The sequence below is a fragment of the Carassius auratus genome, chromosome 27, assembly GCF_003368295.1.
Source record: "Carassius auratus strain Wakin chromosome 27, ASM336829v1, whole genome shotgun sequence".
NCBI lineage: Eukaryota > Metazoa > Chordata > Actinopteri > Cypriniformes > Cyprinidae > Carassius > Carassius auratus.
In genome coordinates, this window is record NC_039269.1 from 25281450 (window position 1) to 25301524 (window position 20075).

The 20075-nt window shown below is 37.4% G+C and overlaps 1 protein-coding gene and 1 long non-coding RNA gene across 2 annotated transcripts; one reads left to right on the forward strand and one right to left on the reverse strand.

Annotated features, from left to right (window-relative positions):
* Window positions 1–11974: 11974 nt before the first annotated feature.
* Window positions 11975–14402, reverse strand: LOC113046018 (uncharacterized). Its single transcript, XM_026206842.1, has 2 exons — window positions 14232–14402; window positions 11975–13106 (listed from the first exon to the last, which is right to left on the reverse strand). The coding sequence occupies exons 1-2, from the start codon at window positions 14315–14317 to the stop codon at window positions 12320–12322; spliced, it is 873 nt and encodes a 290-aa protein (XP_026062627.1). The 5' UTR covers window positions 14318–14402; the 3' UTR covers window positions 11975–12319.
* Window positions 14403–16516: 2114 nt separating this feature from the next.
* On the forward strand, window positions 16517–17464 carry LOC113046019 (uncharacterized). The gene is made up of 4 exons (XR_003276051.1): window positions 16517–16698; window positions 16806–16864; window positions 17018–17087; window positions 17302–17464. It is a non-coding gene; the product is annotated as an uncharacterized LOC113046019 (long non-coding RNA).
* Window positions 17465–20075: the final 2611 nt, after the last annotated feature.

Sequence of the window (20075 nt, forward strand, 5' to 3'; positions counted from 1 at the left end):
TCGTAAATTTCTTTAATTGTAATTGTTACTTGTAAGAATTAAATTATAAAGCTCTCTAAAGATAATTGATACTAGTAAAAACTGAATTGCAGATCTCTATAACTGTAATTTTTACTAGTAAGAATTTAATTGTAGAGCTCTCTAGTAGACTTTTAGTTTACCAAGTGTTACTAAGATAGCATAGTCTGGAGGACTAACGCTGGAAGTATTTTAAGATAAAACGGCTTGCCATAAATGGATGTCACTGAAAATATATGCTTTTTGGACTTGTGTGTAGTTACAGTATCTACCAGCAGGGGCTAACAGAGTCATGTTCACCTGACTAATGCTTCAGGAGTAAGATTAAATAAGTTTATGCTTCTTGCTACTCCTTTTTAGACGTATTCAAGTCCAGTTTGTTTTGTATTGTTTTTGTTTATTAGTTTTCATTGTATTTATTGTTCGAAATAAAGTATCAAATAAGAAATAATAACAATTGAGAGGAATGGGAATGGGACAATATTCTTCACACTATATAAAATTAGCAGGCGTTTTTCAAGAGCAGACTACTTGTCATTAAAAGGCATTAAGAATACATTCAATGTATTTAAAAGTGATATTATTTTTTTTTTTTAAACTGGTACTGCATTCCCACATCTGTTTAGAGAACAGGACTGTTTGAATTGATCTTGAGGTGAGGAGTTCATTTTATTCAAATGACTAAATATGTTGAAACTACACAGAAGCATGACACATGGTGAAGTCAGAAGTTCAGTTCTGTTTTGACACATCCTCTGATTTACTTTAATATCAATCATGTATGAGACCAGAAAAAAAAAGAAAAAACATTAGCTAAATACATCAAAGTTGAACATACACTGACAGAGGTGTGAGATGGAAATGACATCGAATGATATCATAAAATATTTGGATTTTCTCATGTTGTGTGTCAGAACTAAACGCATCTCTCACCATCAACACCCGGCACTGCAATAGTTTTCTCTATTTTTAGCTTCTTTTTAGAAGTCATGAGCCATCAATCACAACATATTCCAAATCAACCCAGCAATATCTATTAATATATTTAAGGCGTTCAAATAACATCTGTAAGGCAAAAAGGCAAATCAAAGCTGATCACTTTCTAGGAACATTTAAGTTACGTGAACACTCCAGACATATTCAGTGACGTTTAAGTGATACTTTCTTTTGTCAAATAAACAAAGGACATCAAATACAGACATCAAGAAACTAATTGTAGTCATCATCCAGAAAAAAAGTGCACTGATACCAAAATGACAAAATCACTTATCTTTGAACTCAATATAAAAAACTTTTTCCGTTTTTACTGCATTTTACAAACAGTACAAAAAAAGGTGCTTTTTTTTCATGTCCCACAGGTCTATACCATCGTCCCAAAATGTCATCCAGTTTGCAGAGATGTATAAAGTACTAGAGAACCATACTTGAGTAAAAGTGCAAGTGCTCTATCAAAAAAGTGACTTGAGTAGAAGTAGAAGTGCTCTTTAAGCACCACACTTAAGTAGAAGTACTAAAGTATTCAACATTTTTTGTACTTAAGTATTGCAAGTAGTCTATTTTAAAATTTACTACTCAAGTACTGAAAGTAAAAGTAGAAGTATTGTGTTATGTAGCTATTAAAGAAAGTAGTCAAAAGTTTGAACATATTGTTTTTTACTATTTCAAATGATTAACCTAAAGGACAATCACAATTAATTTGACTGTAACTTCTTGTAAACAAAAACCGGTTACTAGGGTTAGTTAGCCCAATTTGCAAAATGATGTCATTAATGTAACCAGGTCAAAAGTTACAAAAGTTATCACTGGACTGATTAGTAAAAGCTTGATGTTAAGGGACTCAGCATGTATCACACTGTAGCATGTTCCATCCAATACGCTAGCCCTTTAAGAAACGTGAATGTGTGACGTTCTGGAAGTGTCGCGAGATTCGCCGGTAAACAGCGCGTTTTCATAACGTGTTTTGAATGCTGCTCATGCGGTGGAGTATGGCAAGCCAAAAGGGTCAGAATTACGCCTAGATTAAACGCGTTTGCAAACAAAACGCCGTTTTTTACGGCGTTTAAAACGGTATAAGCGCCGTCAAATACGCCGTCCTGATAGCAGACGCCGTAAAAAACGCGCGTAAACCGTAAAAAACGCCGTAAAAAACGGCGTTTTAATGTTTGTAAAAAGCGCCGCTTTTAACGCCGTCGGCTTGCCACAGGACGCCGTAAAAAACGCCGTTCTGAATGCACAAAAGCGCGCGTTATTTACGGCGTTTTCCTTCTAGTATAATGAGCCACGCCTGCTGATTTCCACAGCCAGTAATAATGGACTGTTCTCACCCAATCAATGACGAACAGAACCAGACCAGACTAATTTACCACAGATCGTTTAAGCGGAAGAAGTGCCTGTGAACTGATAGGAAATATTAAGTAACTTTTTATAAATTTGAATCGCTACAAACATTGAACATAGGCCGATTACACATCTTTATCCTACTTGAATGTAATTGTTAATTATTTAACAATTATAAACCCTAGTTTATATATAGTTTACTACCCAAATACCTTTTATGTATATACATAAGTGGTTCGAAATATTAAATTAGCTTTGAGTAATTTAATTTCCAATACAAGAAATCATACATAATAACGGAAGTCAGAGAGTGTGTAAAAGCTGTGCAGCTACAGAAGTAGGAGGCAATGGTCCTTAGTTATTTTGACCCCTATACACCGCTACAACCGCTGGTTCGAGCCCCGCTCCAACCGCTGGTTCGAGCCCCGTTCCAAACTGATTCTGGTGGGGAGTTTATTTGCTGTTTAACAAACAAATATACGTTGAGGCATTGCTTCCACACATATCATTTTTTTCCGCTCATATGATAATAATGAGTTGTGTAGTTAAAACGACATATTTTCTCGTAATAACGATATGTTACGTCCTTAAAACGACACATTTCTTTCTCAACAACATGTCATAAAAACAATATGATTTTCCCGTTATAGATTACATAATGTGAGCAAGCTAAGCGATTGTCCGAGCTGCTGTCGCCGCGGTCCTGACATAAAAGAGCATCTGCACGCTACTGAAATTAGAATAATACAGTTTTAAATGTATTGTAATATTTTTATTGTAACGTCATGTTTATAAGGATTAATCTCCAATCTTACTACAATATTCTATCCAATAACTGCATTCAGACCAAGAGGATATGACATGATCAAATCAAACAAGTTACAAAAAGAAAAAAAGAGAAGTGACAGTTTGTTTTATTATTATTACATCACTATTATTAATATTTCGTTCTGTCTGAAAAACGGAAAAACGAAAATTAAGCTATATTTTTCGTATTTTTTTGTTTGTGGATAAAAAATGAGCTTATGCATTTGTGCGTGAGCGGCCCTGAAACGCCACTTTTCAACTAAGCCTGTCTTCTGTCTGTCCTAAAGCAGAATAAGAGTTCATCTGATGTACAGCTCTGCAATTTAGTCACATCGTTTCTTCATATTGTTTGGCTGTTGCGACTATATTTCTTGCAAATATAGATCTCATATAAAGAGCAACACTGCACTTCGGCACTTCGGCTACAAGGCAGCGTCTGAGCTTCTCATCTGCATTGTCCTCGCTGCACACCCACGCTCAGCGCAGCCTATTCCTTACAAAGCCTGTAATATACCCCATGCCCAAAGATTCGATGGGACGCATGGATCGATTCAGGTAAAGATAGCAATATATAGTCAATAATATATAATAATCGGACTAAAAATGGGCCTAACGCCGCCCACGCATGTGAAAGAAATATTAAAGAATAGTCTAAGCTTATTTGTTTTTACCCACGAAAAAAAAACAAAAAACCTTCTAGCTTAATTTCATTTTTCCGTTTCTCAAACAAAACGAAATAACAACAACAATAATAATAGTCTAATAATTATAAAATCAAACCGTTTGTCACTCAAAAAAAAAAAAAAAAAAATTTAACAGCAGAGAGAAGTGCATGTGGGTGACATAAAACAATTGCATGTGCATGTCAGTGCTTAATCAGGGTATCTTCCGTCCATTCCAAATCCGTTTCCAATTAAAAATCAGAAAACGAAAGACTCAAGAGGATTCAAGTGAGAGAACATGAATTCAATAACGAGAAATTGAAAAATGGCTCGTTTATTCGTTATTCCATCTAGGTAAACAAACGGAAAATGAGTTTTTGACTTGAATTCTCATTTTTGTCGTTTGGGGTTTAAAAAACAGTTTATGGCTTCAATATTTCATACGCACTTGTGGGCGGAGCTGAAACGCTCCTTTCATCTGATTGGTCGAATCGCTCCGCCTTCAACTCGATCTTACATTCTTTCAGAATAAGAGTCTTATAAGAGTAGTGTCTGAAACCACCGCTCACTGTTAATTAACATAATATTTGAGTCAGATGTTGCTGCGCACATAATTCGTGCTGCTGTGACTTGCAAGTCACGCCTTTAAATTATTTCTAGGTTATAGTATTGTATGAATATTGTCCCACTGTAAATACAGTGCAAATAGTTTTGTCTCCTTGGATAAAAGTGAAGTGGAAATAAAAATCAATAATAGACTGAACAGTTCCATGATAATATGTCTGTAACATTTACCACTCTCATCTTTTAAGTCAAAAGACACTTGGTAGGTGTGTGTGTGACATTAATAATTAATTGGGAAAATTAATATAGTTAAATTTATGAAATAAATTAGTAGTATTAGTTTTATTCCATACTTAATTGAATGGTTTTTCTTTTAGTCTTCTTTGTTGGCCTTGAGAAAGCCGACATATATTTGAACATTATTATCATTTATTATGAGAGTAATTGACAACGACTAAAATTTTAATGTTTCACCAAATTTCCTTCTCAAAAAATCCTAGTGACTTTCATTATCTGAGCAATGAAGGTCTTACACTTAATGTCCACTAGAGGGGGAGACAGGATTTCTGTTTACGTAAAATGGCAAATAAATACATTAATTTCATGTGTACTACAATGAATATGCCATATCTGTGTACACGAATAAACTTCACACTTCAAGCTGTACTTTAAAACTTCCCATTCTGGCTTTTTCAACCTACCTCCAAATTTATTTTAAGGTTTATTTTTGATTCACACTGGTTTATGCATTTAATGTTTGTCCATCTAGATCTTTTATTTATCATGAGCTGTACATTTTAAGATGTACTCAGTGTTGATAAATCACATGCACTGAATGTAAATGCTAATGTCAGGACTCTCAGTCCTCCTCCTGGATGGCCAGTGTCCTGCAAAGTTTAGCTACCCCAAATAAACACACCTAAGCTAAGCAAGGTCTTCAGGATCAGTAGCAATGTCCAAGCAATTGTGTTGGAACTGAACTCTGCAGAACATGGTTCTCCCGGTTCAGGACTGGGTTTTAAATCTATAAATGAATTTGTACAGTTGGGTGTCTGCATGCAGAGGTGTACTTCAGTAAGTACAATGTAAACTGTAATCTATAAAGACAAATCTTCAGATAAGCATTTAGGCCACTGCCTTGAGGTTTCCATCCATTGGTCAAAACAGACCTCGCACCCCACCACACTCCTGCTAGCTGTCAACATTAATTGCGGCTGGTGCCAAATAAAAATTATTATGCATCCCTTGTGCATTGTTCAAATTCACTACCCTTTCGTTATGTTCGGGATGAAAACATTCACTCAATTAAACTGCAGTAAGCATTAGATAAAAAACTTTTTTTCCCTTAATTTATTGTTGGTGGATGTTTTTTCACTGACTTCCATTATAATTACATTTTTGATTGCAAAGCCATGACACATAATCATGCATTCTTGATTGTTTGTGGTTTTCCCTGTTGGTTTTTTCAGATACATCAAGGTAAGTGCACAAAGGTCTCTCTCACCCTCTCTCTCTCTCTCTCAAACACACACACACACACACACACACTATAATTTGCTGTTAAACTCCATATAACTCTATATACAGGCCAGAAACTAAGCCTTTTTTCGCACAGGCCTATCTAAAGGGTTAATGGTCCCACCTAGTGATCAACTGTAAAAATAACAAATGTTACCTCTTCCCAACAGGGAAAACCACCAACAATCAAGAGTGCATGATTATATGGTGTCATGGCTTTGCATCAAAAAATGTCGTTACAATGGAAGTCAATGGGACAAAAACAGCCACCAACAATAAATGAGGGAGAAAAAATTAAAATCTAATGCTGCACAAAAACTAACAATACATCTAAGCCAATCTACAGTTACTAATCTTTGACATGCCCAAGACTGTCATAAAAGGTAAAAAAAAAATACAGTCCACAATTACTTTTTATATTGAAAATGTCATTTTGTGTGTGTTTTTTCTTCCCAAATCAGTGACATCATTTATGAACTTGGTAATTAAAGAGTTAAAATCTTGGATTTTCTTTTTAAACATTTGGTAGTTTTGATCAGGACTGAGGGTGATTAATAGATTTATGCAAAAAAAAAAAAAATCTTTATCTGAGACATTTTTACAGCATTTTAATTTAGTGGGTGTTTTCATCCCGAACATAACAAAAGGGTAGTGAATTTACCCACAGAATACTGTTGAGTTTTTGAAAAATTTCAAGCATTTTCCCAAAATAAGTGTAAAAATAAGATTTGTCACCAATCATTCCATTAGCTGCAACACAGAGAAAGTTGTGGCCAAAATAAGACTTAACTTTACCCCCTAGTGGACGAAAACGTCCCCAACAACGCATATGGGGTATTATGTAACAGTAAGTAATCTGTGCAAGTACATTTGACTTGCAGTTTTCCAAAACTTAATCATTTTTATTTGGTACCAGCTGCAGTAGTTAATGTTGTTTTATATTATACAGCTATCATTGAGCTAAGGTATACCCCCCTACCACCCCATCTATCATTGAAGAACCTGTGTTACACAGATATGGATATGGCATATTCATGGTAGTACATATGAAAATAATGTATTTATCTGTCATTTAAACTTACATAAACAGAAATCCTGTCTCCCCCTCTAGTGGACCTTAAGTGTAAGACCTTCATCGCTCAGATAATGAAAGTCACTAGGATTTTTTGAGAAGGAAAAAGTCTGACCAGTTACAGCGACGAGTCAAACAAGTCTGAAGATCTGAGCTGAATTTGGTGAAACATTAAAATTTAAGTCGTTGTCAATTACTCTCATAATAAATGATAATAATGTTCAAATATATGTCGGCTTTCTCAAGGCCAACAAAGAAGACTAAAATAAAAACCATTCAATTAAGTATGGAATAAAACTAATATTACTAATTTATTTCATAAATTTAACTATATTAATTTTCCCAATTAAATTTTAATGTCACACACACACCTACCTAGTGTCTTTTGACTTAAAAGATGAGAGTGGTAAATGTTACAGACATATTATCATGGAACTGTTCAGTCTATTATTGATTTTTATTTCCACTTCACTTTTATCCAAGGAGACAAAACTATTTGCACTGTATTTACAGTGGGACAATATTCATACAATACTATAACCTAGAAATAATTTAAAGGCGTGACTTGCAAGTCACAGCAGCACGAATTATGTGCGCAGCAACATCTGACTCAAATATTATGTTAATTAACAGTGAGCGGTGGTTTCAGACACTACTCTTGTAAGACTCTTATTCTGAAAGAATGTAAGATCGAGTTGAAGGCGGAGCGATTCGACCAATCAGATGAAAGGAGCGTTTCAGCTCCGCCCACAAGTGCGTATGAAATATTGAAGCCATAAATCGTTTTTTAAACCCCAAACGACAAAATGAGAAATCAAGTCAAAAACTCATTTTCCGTTTGTTTACCTAGATGGAATAACGAATAAACGAGCCATTTTTCCATTTCTCGTTATTGAATTCATGTTCTCTCACTTGAATCCTCTTGAGTCTTTCGTTTTCTGATTTTTAATTGGAAACGGATTTGAAATGGACGGAAGATACCCTGATTGTGCTTCTATATTGTTAGCTAAAACTCTTTAAAGGCTCAAATGAAATAAAATAAAAATTTAAATAAAAATAAAACAAATCTATTAGATGAAAAACTTAAACTGAAAATAAAGATGCTGCTTCGACAACAAAATAAGTTAAATTACTTAACTAAATTAAGTAAGTTCTAAACAACAACAAAAAATCAATAAATATTCTGTCAAATACAGAGTTTTAAACAGTATCTGTGCCGCAAAATACGTCGTTGTGATAACAAACGGCGTAAAAAACGTGCGAAAATACGTCAATGACGCCGTATTTGACGGCGTTTTAGTGTGTATGAAAACGCCGTTTTTTACGCCGTTCATGTTGCCATATGACGGCGTAAAAAACGCCGTTTTGGTTGCACAGAGCGCGCGTCATTTACGGCGTTTTGCTAATAGTATAATGAGCCACGCCCACTGATTCCTACAGCCAGTACGTATGAACGGTTTTCCAATCGGCCAATTGTAATGCTGCTCATTAAAACTGCTCGGTCGGTGCCAAATTATTTTATATTTGCCTGTTACATTTTTATTCTGAGCAAATCTGAGTCGTGATACTCTGTTCGTGTTTTCTGGATAATGGCAAATGTCAGTACAATTTAAATGAATTAAAGATTGTTTAAAGCAGTGGTTCTCAAAGTGTGGTGCGAGTAGCACTAGTGGTACTCAGGCTCCCTCTAGTGCTACGAAGAGGAATCACTAAATTAAACATTTATGAACGTTAATACATTTTAATTTGATCTTTATTTGAGTAAAGTTGTTTTTTGATTGTGTTGTTGTTGTTTTACATTTAAGTACAGTACAGTTTTTATTTCACTTTTGGTACAACAAATTTTAATTCAATCATTTTTTTTTTCATTTACCGGTATGTAAGCACAGTACAGTGTTCATGCTCAAACTGTGTATTTACAATGTTGAAGTGGCTGACAACAATAAATAAAAATGCCTCGTGTAAAACTGTGCAGAGCTGTAGCTGAATAGTTAGGCCTACTATGCTGCTGAAATGTAATGTTGGTCATCATGGTGCTGCTTGGAGAGCCAAATATTTTCTGAAGTGTTTGGTATAAAAAGTTTGAGAACCACTGGTATAAAGAAATGGTATAAAATTAAATCCTGCTTTTTAAGAACTTCTCAGTAAAACATTTCTTCTTTCCCCTTGTAGAGTCATCAAGGATCCGGCTTATTATTGGCACATTGCTAAGGAATTGTTCATCTGCTACATTGCACTGTCACTTCTGTTAGAGATTCATTGACCTTTTGTGATAGGTTGTGATTTTACTTGGTTTAGTAAAAATGTACTTAATTTGATTTGAACAAATACACTGTATAGTTAGGATTCTGATTAAAACAGTATAACTGAGGGCTCTGAAAACACTGCTTGTGAATGATTTTTAATATTGCAAACATTCATTTGAATACATTAAATAAGTGTTCAGTGAATAGTGTTGTGCACTAACCACACTGTTATTTAACTGTAAAGCGAAAATTTTGTATGTGATATGTTTTGCATTTAGTTTCCAGCAAAACATATCAAAGTTGATATTTTATGACTATTTAGTACAGGACCAAACAGAAAGCACACAAGTGGGAGAGAGAGGAGGGGACGGCATCAGAAAGGACCTAGAGCTGGGAAACTTTCAAGGATCACCCGAAACACAACCACACTATATATATGAGGCTGTTGGTTCTAACATTTTATCAGAATTTAAAGAAACATTTCTTCTTAAAATATTTAATGCATTTCATTCAAGACAAGGTTTTCTTGCGTAAAGAATTTGAAAGAGACTGTCTCTTGTCAAATTTAGTGCCACCACAAATCAAGAAAGGTCACATGCTCCTATACCTCTTTACCACCGACACGATTTCTTTTGCAGGTTCCATTTTCAAACTGTTCAACATTTTCACTGCACAAATCTCTTTTTAAAGAGACACATTTTCACAGAAACTATAGTTTTTCACCAAAATAAAAGATCACCTGGTTTTAGTCGAAAAAAAGTACAAGGGTTTCTCTTGCAAGTGCAGCGCTAAATATGCATATTATTTTACAAAACCTTTTTTTTTTTGTCTTTAAATATTGTATTTGGATTTTTCTTCTTTTTTTATCAGTATGTCCAAGCACTAACACAGAATATCTTTGAATATACATTAAATGATTAAAAATCTATCTATATCTGTAGTGGTAGTCTTGATAATTTTTTTTGTAGTAAAACCTGTAGCAAAGATCACTGATCCATAGTGGACAGGTATAGTTTTTACCATAGCTGTTCTGACAAGAGCATTAATAATTTTACCTTGATAATCTGTTTCTACATAAACCACTCTTTGTGACTTATAAAACTTGATAGGGTTGAAATTATTTATCATTGTTATTCTTGCAGTCGGTTCCAGTTAGCAGGCTCCACTTACCTGTAGTGGAGGTAGAGGAGTTCCCCCTTACAGCATCACCAGAGAGCAACTTTTTTGAAGTCATGTGGCTTTTCTCTTCGTTCCATAGCAGATTCTGCAAGTGTCTTTGGCTAGTCAAACGACGCATGAAGTTGCATCAAAATAATTTCGTTTTAAACTATTTGATGTGCATAAAATGAACATTGTATTTACAATTATGCATCTGCATTCAATTCATGCATTTTTTTTCATTTCATGTATTCCATGGGCATCAAACCCATGACCTTTGCATTACTATAGCATCATGCTCTACTATTTGAACTACGAGAACATCTTTAGGCAATGATCAACATTATCTTCTTGATGATAAACAATAGTTGTTTGTATTTTTATTTGTTTATATGGAGGTTCCATTTGAATTGCAAGTGATGATTCCCTTGATGACGTGATTAAAAATATTGTGGCTGGGAATGATCAGCTTGGATCTGAGGCTGTCAGGGGACAGTTACAGCCAGGTTGAATACGGGTGCAGAGAGACAGAGTTTAATTCGAACGAAGCCCAGGGAATCTACACTAAGGGCAATGACACAAAGACCACAGAGGCAAATGTAAAGCATAGCAGGACCAAATCCCCTTCGGCACCTTGACGGCAACCACAAATTGATAAGGTAGATATACACGTTACATAATTTATTCTAAACCCTTCTATACAGCTTTTTATAAACCTGTATAAAATTCTTTTGTTCTGCTCAACAAGACATTTGAAAGAATGTCAGTTAACAAACAGATCTCATCCCCCATTGACTGCCATAGTAGGTAACACAAGTACTATGGGGAAATAAGATCTGTTTATTTTGTTTTCTGACATTTTAAAATGTGTTGTGTTCAGCAGAACAAAGGAATTTTATGAGGGTTGAGAGTAAATGAGAGAATTTTCATTTTTGGACCAACTATACCTTTAAGTACAGTGTTACTGTTCATATCTTTGTTTACAAATCACTGAGTATTTAATGTGATTGACAGATGAAATAGAGGCGTTTAAACCCACCTGCCCAGCCCCTGCACCAAGGAATGCAAGAACTACAGAAGATGAGAGGAATGTTGGCTTTAATAACTCAAGTATACCTTTAGTATTTTATATAAAATGGATGTTAAATAGAAAAAAACACTTTTAAAAATCCTTTTTTTTTTTTTTTTTTACATTTTTAAATGACAATTCCGGTAAACATTTTCTGGTGATGTACAAGTAAATCAGAGGACACTTAATGTGGGAAATATAAACTTTTATTTTCAAGTTCCAAATGGTGACCATGCTATTTGTGATGTTGCTATAAAATTTCACACCATCTTAAAGGGTTAGTTCACCCAAAAATGAAATTTCTGTCATAAATTACTCACCCTCATAATGTACCAAACCTGTAAGACTTTTGTTAGTCCTCAGAACACAAATGATAGATATTTTAGATTAAATATGAGAGTAATTCGAAACAAGATTCATAAAGAATCGAAGCTTCGTGAATTAGTGTTGTTAAAGTTGTTTTTGCACACAAAAAGTATTCACGTCACTTTATAATATTAATGTTGAAACACTATCAATGTCTTTTAACACCCTTCTGGACCTCAAAAGATGCAGTACCATTGCTCCTTATGTGGATCATCCTTGGATTTTACCAAAAATGTCTTAATTTGTGTTCTGAGGACAAACAAAGGTCTTACAGGTTTGGGGCAACATGAGGGTGAGTATTTAATGACCAATTTCATTTTTGGGTGAGCTAACCCTTTAACCATACTTACATATTGTAACAGCTACTCAATATATAACTTCAAGTGGACCTATCCACACCCACAACAAACTTCAGTGCTTGGCTCACCAAAAATTCAGTGTGCATATAATTAGTCAGTGGTGACCATAATCTGCGATTACAGAAATAACCATTTATCTTTCTTTAACGTTGGGGATTCAGAGACATCATAAGAGACAAAACATTTCGAAGGACATCCACTCCGAGTTGTCCCCTTGAACCACCAAGTGGATTAATTTGTGCAACAAGTTGCTCTAAGGCAGCACTCTCCAATGTGAAGTCATTTTGAGGAACAGCTACTCCCTCTGGCCAGTCAAACACTGGTGCCTCCTGCGAGCTTGATTCTGCTGCCGGTGCCTGAAGAACAGGTTCATTTGCTGGCCCAGCTGTTCTGCCAAATATCTCTTCCATTGCAGTGGTTCGCTGTCCTTGTTGTTCCAGGCAGCCTCGAACAAATATCTGCATGGGTGTCTGGTGTTGTTCTGTTCTGAGCCCATGGTTGTTCCACTGTTGAGTAAAGGCTGATAAACGCCTGTTGATCCTCGGCACATAGACAAAGTGAAGAGCCCATATGTGCATTTCATTGTCTATGTCCAAGATACCTTCATCTTCCAGGAAGCGGAAGAGATTGTAATATACATTAGTCAATCCCCGCCACACGTCATCCCAGAGCCTCTCAATTCTTTGGTTGTGAACGCTCCTGCCTCTTATTGCGCTGCCTCTCTCTGAGCCCCTGAAAATGTTCATCATCACACAGACATCATGGTTTTCTCCTCCATGGTCTGTTCTGACCCTAGAAGGCACTCCGTACCTGGCCACGGCATTCAAAAAGTAACTCATTACAGTGCTGCTGCGGTTGTTGTTTGAGGCACGGAGAAAGACTATGAGACGACTGTAGCCATCTATACCACCGTGAATGACAATTCTCCATCTAAAACAGAAGAGAAAAATGGTTTTATTTTATATATATATATATATATATATATATATATATATATATATATATATAAAACGAACAAGTCAACTTTCAAAGTTCATAGTATTTTTGTTTTTATACTATAGAAGTCAATGGCTACCAGCATTCTTTTTAGTGTATCATTTTGTGTTCAAAGGAAGAAACTCATACAAATTAAGTGTGAGTAAATGTGACGAATTTCATTTGAGTGGACAATCCCTTTAACTAATCTTACTTTGATGGATCAGCAGCTATGCTAATGATGTCTGTATTTTGTTTCTATGTTTCGCCACGGGAGGATTTACACAAGCTCCAGTCTGGATCCAGAACACCTGAGAAGAGATGATGCTGACCCTCAGAGGACCTCAGATGATGCTAACCCTGAATCAACAAACAGAACTAACAAATATTGATACATGTGTGACTGCATCATATAATAACTTAATTAATAATATTGATAGTTCATCGTCTAGCTGACTACGTCTTGTATTATTATTATTTTTATTTTTTCTAAAATCCTGTCAAATGTGCACAAACTACTAGCTACTACTAAATATTGTAGAAACATAATTTTCTGTAAAGTTGCTTTGTAACGATTTGTTTTGTAAAAAGCGCTATACAAATAAACTTGAATTGAATTTAACATTTGATTGTCTTTTGCTGCAAAACCAGCCAAATCCAAGCATGAGTTTTTTTTCCCAGAAACTCTTTAGTTTATGCAGTACTCACAAAACCCTGTCATTGCCACTGCAATGCTTTTCCTTAGCCTTAGAAGGGGCAGAATCATGAGGTTAATGTATCCCTTTTGCCAGTGACAAACTATGATAGGTTCATTCGTTCAATCATACACAATTTTATTTAGTTAAAAATCTCTTTGAAAGGATAAAAACTAGGGGTGTGCAATATTGACAAAATTACATCAATACTTTCTGTGGTTTTATTGTTAATGATAATTGGAGGATATCTTGCGGAGTGTGTTATTGTGCTGGTACCTTAACAAATAATATTTTCCATTTTGTTCTTAAATTTCATCAGATTCAATTAGACATAATAGGGTTGTTACCAAGTGAATTAAACTAAGTAGAGGAAACCGATATCTACCTTATCAATTTGTGGTTGCCATCTAGGTGCCACAGGGAGTTTGGACCAGCAACACTGTACAACCTTCTGTGTGGTCTTTGTGACATGGCCCGTAATGCTGCTGCCCTTGGGTTAATTCGAACCAAGCTCCTGCGTACTCTGTGTCTTTTTACACGAATTCCACCTGCCCGTAACTGTCCCTGACAGCCTCCGATCCCAGCTGGTCATTTCCATCCACAATTTCTGTGATCATTGCATCGAGGTCTACATCGGTTATTTCAGAATACGTCAGAGCGATTCAAATGGAATCTCCTGGAACAAACATGTAAACATAAGTATTATTGCTTAAACTAATTTTGAACAATTCATTCTAAATGCTCTTTTCATGCATGACAAGTCATAAAAAGCTAATTCTAAAACCAAACTTACTTCATGCGGCGTTTGACGGTAGCCAGAGATACTTGCAGAATCTCTGCTATTGAAGGAAGATTAAAACCACACGTCCTCAGAAAGGAAAGCTGCTCTCTGGTGATGCTGTAATGGGGTGCACCTCGATCACCACTACAGGTAAGTGGAGCCTGATAACTGGAACTGGCTGCAACAATGAATTATTGTAACTGTATGATCTGTTTTAGGCCACAATAGTTTATACAATATTAGGCCAAAAGAAAAAAAGGATTTTAAATGTACTAAGATTTTTAAAGTGATGAGACAATCTCATCTGAGAGAATCTCATCTGAGAGAATCTCATCAGAATGGCTAATGTAATAAATTCTGTTCACCATTTCAATTAATCTTTACTAAAAGTTAATATGGGATCTTTTATACTTAGATCCTGCTAGGCAGACAGTTTGAAAGCTGTAGCTAGAGGGTTCGACAGAAGACGAATAGCTCAGAAAAGACGGTTTAGAGAAAGAGTTATTTTAGACAGGTTTAGAAACAATAGATGGATAGTTTAGAAAAGATAGATGGATAGTTTAAGAAAATGGTTATTTTAGAAAACTATTTGGATAGTTTAGAAAAGATAGACTGGTAGATATAAAAGATGATAGTTTAGGAATGATAGATAGTTTAGAAAATAAATAGACTGATAATTTAGAAATTATAGATAGACAATTGATAGATGGATAGTTTAGAAAAAGATAGAGAGTTTAGAATATAGATAGTTTAGAAATGATAGAGAGAGGGATTTTAGAAAAACAGATAGGTAGACAGCCAGAATTGTAAAAAAGTTCAACATATATAAGATACAGTTTAGAAATCACTTACCTTGTTATCCATGCTGCCTATGCTCTTGTACCTCTGCTATATATTCATTGAGATCCTGGAGTAACTCGTCTGCTTCTGGTGCCGTGATCAGCCTTCCTCTCGCCCATTCAATGCTTCTCTGCATTGTTTCTAGCCTTTAAAAAAAAAAGCCACTTATAAGTACTGAATTTTCAGGATGCAAAATGTTCAGCAATATAATAAAATGGATAAATAAGAATAAAATAAGAACATTCAACTTAATGGGCTAAAGACAGCACACAAATTCAAGGTTCAGAAACAGGGGTCTCTTAACTCAGTCCTAAAAGATCACTGTCCTGCAGAATTTAGCTCAACTTGCAATACACTGGACTAGAAGTTTCCAGTATGCTGTTGAGGGCTTGATTAGCTGAATCAGGTGTGTTTAATTGTGGTTGGAGAAAAATGGTTTCGGGACAGCGCCCGTATTTTATATAATCTGAAACAAAGCAATCCTTACCTCACTAAAGTTGATTGTAGTACACCAGAATCTTCTGTCAGTAGAGTACAATTGTTCAGCGTCTGCTGACAACGCAAAATAAAGATTCTCCTGGCCATCTTGATGTCAACCAACCAACCAACCAACCAACCAACGGAATGATTAAAATAACAATCGAACTCGGATGTAAACTAGTCTGGTCTGAGTCAGGTCATCATTGATTGGATGAGAACAGTTCAAACTTATTGGTTACTGAAATCAGCGGGCGCGGCTCATTATACTACAAGGAAAACGCCGTAAATAACGCGCGCTTTTGTGCATTCAGAACGGCGTTTTTTACGGCGTCCTGTGGCAAGCCGACGGCGTTAAAAGCGGCGCTTTTTACAAACATTAAAACGCCGTTTTTTACGGCGTTTTTTACGGTTTACGCGCGTTTTTTACGGCGTCTGCTATCAGGACGGCGTATTTTACGGCGCTTATACCGTTTTAAACGCCGTAAAAAACGGCGTTTTGTTTGCAAACGCGTTTAATCTAGGCGTAATTCTGACCTTTTTGGCTTGCCATAGTATGTGCCATAGTGGAGCGTCGAAGCCATAAAACTCCGTGTTATTATCAATATAATGAGAGAGATGCACATATAGTGACTGGAAAGCCTTCTTTAATATTTTGTTCATGCGGATGGCTGTGTATTGTGCTGAGTGACCGTGATTTCTGTCGAGACACGTACCCATGTGACGAAATCAGATCGACAATAGATCTCGAAGCGTAAGTGTTGAACTATCATCAATGCCAGTTTACTATTGAGATAATTTTTTTGTGCATGATGTGATTTGAACATTAAGTGATTAGTGGTCATCCTTGGTCGATTATAGAGGGGAGAAGAGAGCTCTGTAGGCCTTCTGTTTCCTCAGGCCGAGTGTGAAGCAACAGAGTGAGTGTTATTAATTAATCCATTCTAAAAAAAATTTAATACTCATGCATATGTGTGGTTTTTTTGTAACCAGTAGATTGTTACAGTTGTTCTGGTGTCGTGTTTTCCAAATGTTAAGAACCAGTGTTGTATTGTGTCTATTACTGTCCACAGAGGGGAAATTGAGTTCATCATTGGCTGTGAAAGCGTGTACAATGCTATGGTGATGCTATGATGATGAACAGTAAGTTTGAATTATTTGACGTTTAAAGTGTACAAGTGTTAATTTACTGTGATTTGAGATTGAGTGAACATTAGCCAGTGTAATGTATTAATGTTCCTAGGAAATGTGGCTTCTAATTTCATTTTTATGCATGTTATGTTACATAAGCAGCCTTATTTGATCTTCTATGCATGCTGACAAATTTTGTAACACTCTGTGTATTTGTTTTTTTCAGTATAAGAGTCCACTATCGTTGTCTATGTTGGTTATATTCATGTAATTGACCTGTTAATGTGGTGACTGAGAACAAAGAGACAAGAGAGTTTGATGTAAAGAAAAAATAACATCTTTATTGATTTCAACCACTGTAACAAGCCTTACTATGTAACACCCTTAAGATTTGCATAATTAACGCTGAATGTTAAGTGCAGTCTGGAATAAACGATCCCCTTAAAAAAAATTAATTCCTGTGTCCGGTGTAGTCACTAACACTCACACCGGGCCACAGAGAATTTTGTTACCAGGAGTGGGGTTCCATTGCTAATTTTGGGGTGACAGTCAGGTGGATAAGGAGAAACATAGACAACGGTAGTGGTGAAGAGGGGTCGAGTTAGCGGTGCCAAGGAGGTTGACGACGTGAAGTGGGACGTGCCTGGAGAGCCTGCGGTGAAGCACGGGACCAGCTTTCAGGAACGCAGGAGGGTGTTCACTTCGACGCTGAGATCGTTGACAAAGGCGACTGCAGAAAATAGCCCCTTCAGGTTAATCCGCTGTGACTGTGACTGTGTTTTGTGACTGTGTGCCATTCGAGGTAGAGACATTGTAAGAGCATATCTCGGGTTTACTCCGGAAGGGTGTCATCCAGGAAAGCTCGAGTTCCTATGCTTCACCCATTGTTCTGGTGCGCAAGGCTGATGGAAGTCTCAGGCTGTGCGTGGATTATAGGAAACTAAACTCCAAAACCAACCGTGATGCTTTTCCATTGCCGCGCATCGATGAGAGCTTGGATGCACTGGGTGGAGCACAAGTTTTCTCGACAATAGACCTTGCTAGCGGTTACCATCAAGTTGCAGTCCATGAAAAGGACAGACACAAGACAGCCTTCACCACGCCGTTTGGCCTCTATGAATACCATCGGATGCCTTTCGGGCTATGCAATGCGCCCGCCACGTTCCAGCGGCTCATGCAGGCCGTAATGAGTGACTTTGTGTTCCAAATTGTGCTTATCTACTTGGATGACTTGTTGGTGTACTCGTCCACCTTTCACGAACATCTTGTGCGACTTGAAACTGTGTTTAGAAGGTTGAAGGAAACTGGGCTGAAGATTAAAATAGAGAAGTGTCATTTCCTGCAGCCGGAAGTGAGATTCCTTGGCCATCAAGTTTCATCCCAAGGCGTGAGTACAGACCCTGATAAGATAAGTGCAGTTCGGGAGTGGCCAGTCCCCGGCACTCTCAAGGAACTCAGATCGTTCTTGGGGTTTTGTAGCTATTACACGAGATTCATCGAAAGTTTCTCCCAGATAGCCGGGCCGTTGCATGATGTAGTGAATGCGTGCCTTAGGGAGACAAGTCACGTCAAGGCAGCTCAACTGTATAAGAGTTCCTGGACTTCTCAGTGTCAGACGGCATTCGAACGTCTCAAAGACAAGCTTACCAGTGCACCAACGCTGGGGTATGCTGATTTCACTCTTCCCTTTGTGATTGAGACTGATGCGAGCAACCTTGGGTTAGGAGCAGTCTTGTACCAGCATCAAAAGGGTAAGAAGACAGTCATCGCTTATGCCAGTAGGAGGTTGAGAGGGGCTGAGAGAAATGATAAAAACTACAGCAGCATGAAGCTGGAACTGTTAGCTCTTAAGTGGACGGTCACTGAAAAGTTCCGAAGTTATCTGCTGGGGTCCAAATTCACCATCATAACGGACAACAACCCCCTCTGCCACCTCGGGACTGCCAAGTTGGGAGCCATTGAACAACGCTGGGCTGCTCAACTCGCTGTGTTTGATTTCGATGTCAAGTACCGCCCTGGACGATGCAACACTGCTGCTGACGCCCTTTCCAGGATACCAGGATCCGATGAACCAGACTTTGAAAGTGAAGATGCAGAGTATGATGGCTGTGTGGCAATCTGTAACTCCCTCAGGACAGGAACAGCTCTGGGACCAGACCTCGTAGCAGTAGGAGTTGAGGGTGGCAAAGTCTGGCAGTTAAAGGCATCTTTGGCAGGAGAAGAGGATGTTGGGTGTGAGAATACCCCCACTTTGCCAGGATATTCAAAGTCAGAACTTCGTCAGTTTCAGGAGTCTGATCCAACTCTCAGTGTGTTCAAGAAGTTCTGGAGCCGTCAAAGGAAACCTACCAAGGAAGAGAAGTTAGGTTTGTCCAGGTCTGTGCGTTCTTTGCTGAAACAATGGCCAAAGATCAGAGAGAAGGATGGTCTCTTATACCGTGTTATCGATGACGTCCACACTGGAGAATGTCACCAGATGTTGTTACCCACCTGTCTGATAGAACAAGTCCTGAAGAACGTTCATGATCAGATGGGCCATCAGGGTATAGAGAGGACATTAGCCCTGGTGAGACAGAGATGTTTCTGGGGAGGAATGTATGAGGAGGTGGAAAGGTGGGTGAAGCGATGTCAGCGCTGCGTGTTAGCAAAGATGCCGCAACCCAAGATCAAGGCGCCTTGGGCTTCATTCTTGGCTTCCCGGCCACTAGAGGTTGTAGCAGTCGACTTTACAATCCTGGAACCAGCCACGGATGGGCGAGAAAATGTTCTAGTGGTGACTGATGTGTTCACAAAGTTCAGTCAAGCATTTCCCACACGGGACCAAAAGGCTGAGACCACTGCCAAAATGCTCCTCAGAGAATGGTTCCTGAAATATGGAGTGCCGCAGCGTCTGCATTCTGATCAGGGCAGAAATTTTGAAAGCGCTGTGATTGCGGAACTCTGCAAGTTGTACGGAGTTAAGAAAACTCGGACGACACCACATCACCCCCAGGGCAATCC

Coding starts and splice junctions, on each gene's coding strand:
- LOC113046018 (XM_026206842.1), bottom strand. CDS start 14,317: ATGTCACAAAGACCACACAGAAGGTTGTACAGTGTTGCTGGTCCAAAC. Junction 13,107..14,231: donor GGCAACCACAAATTGATAAG/GTAGATATCGGT, acceptor CTTCTGTTTTAG/ATGGAGAATTGTCATTCACG.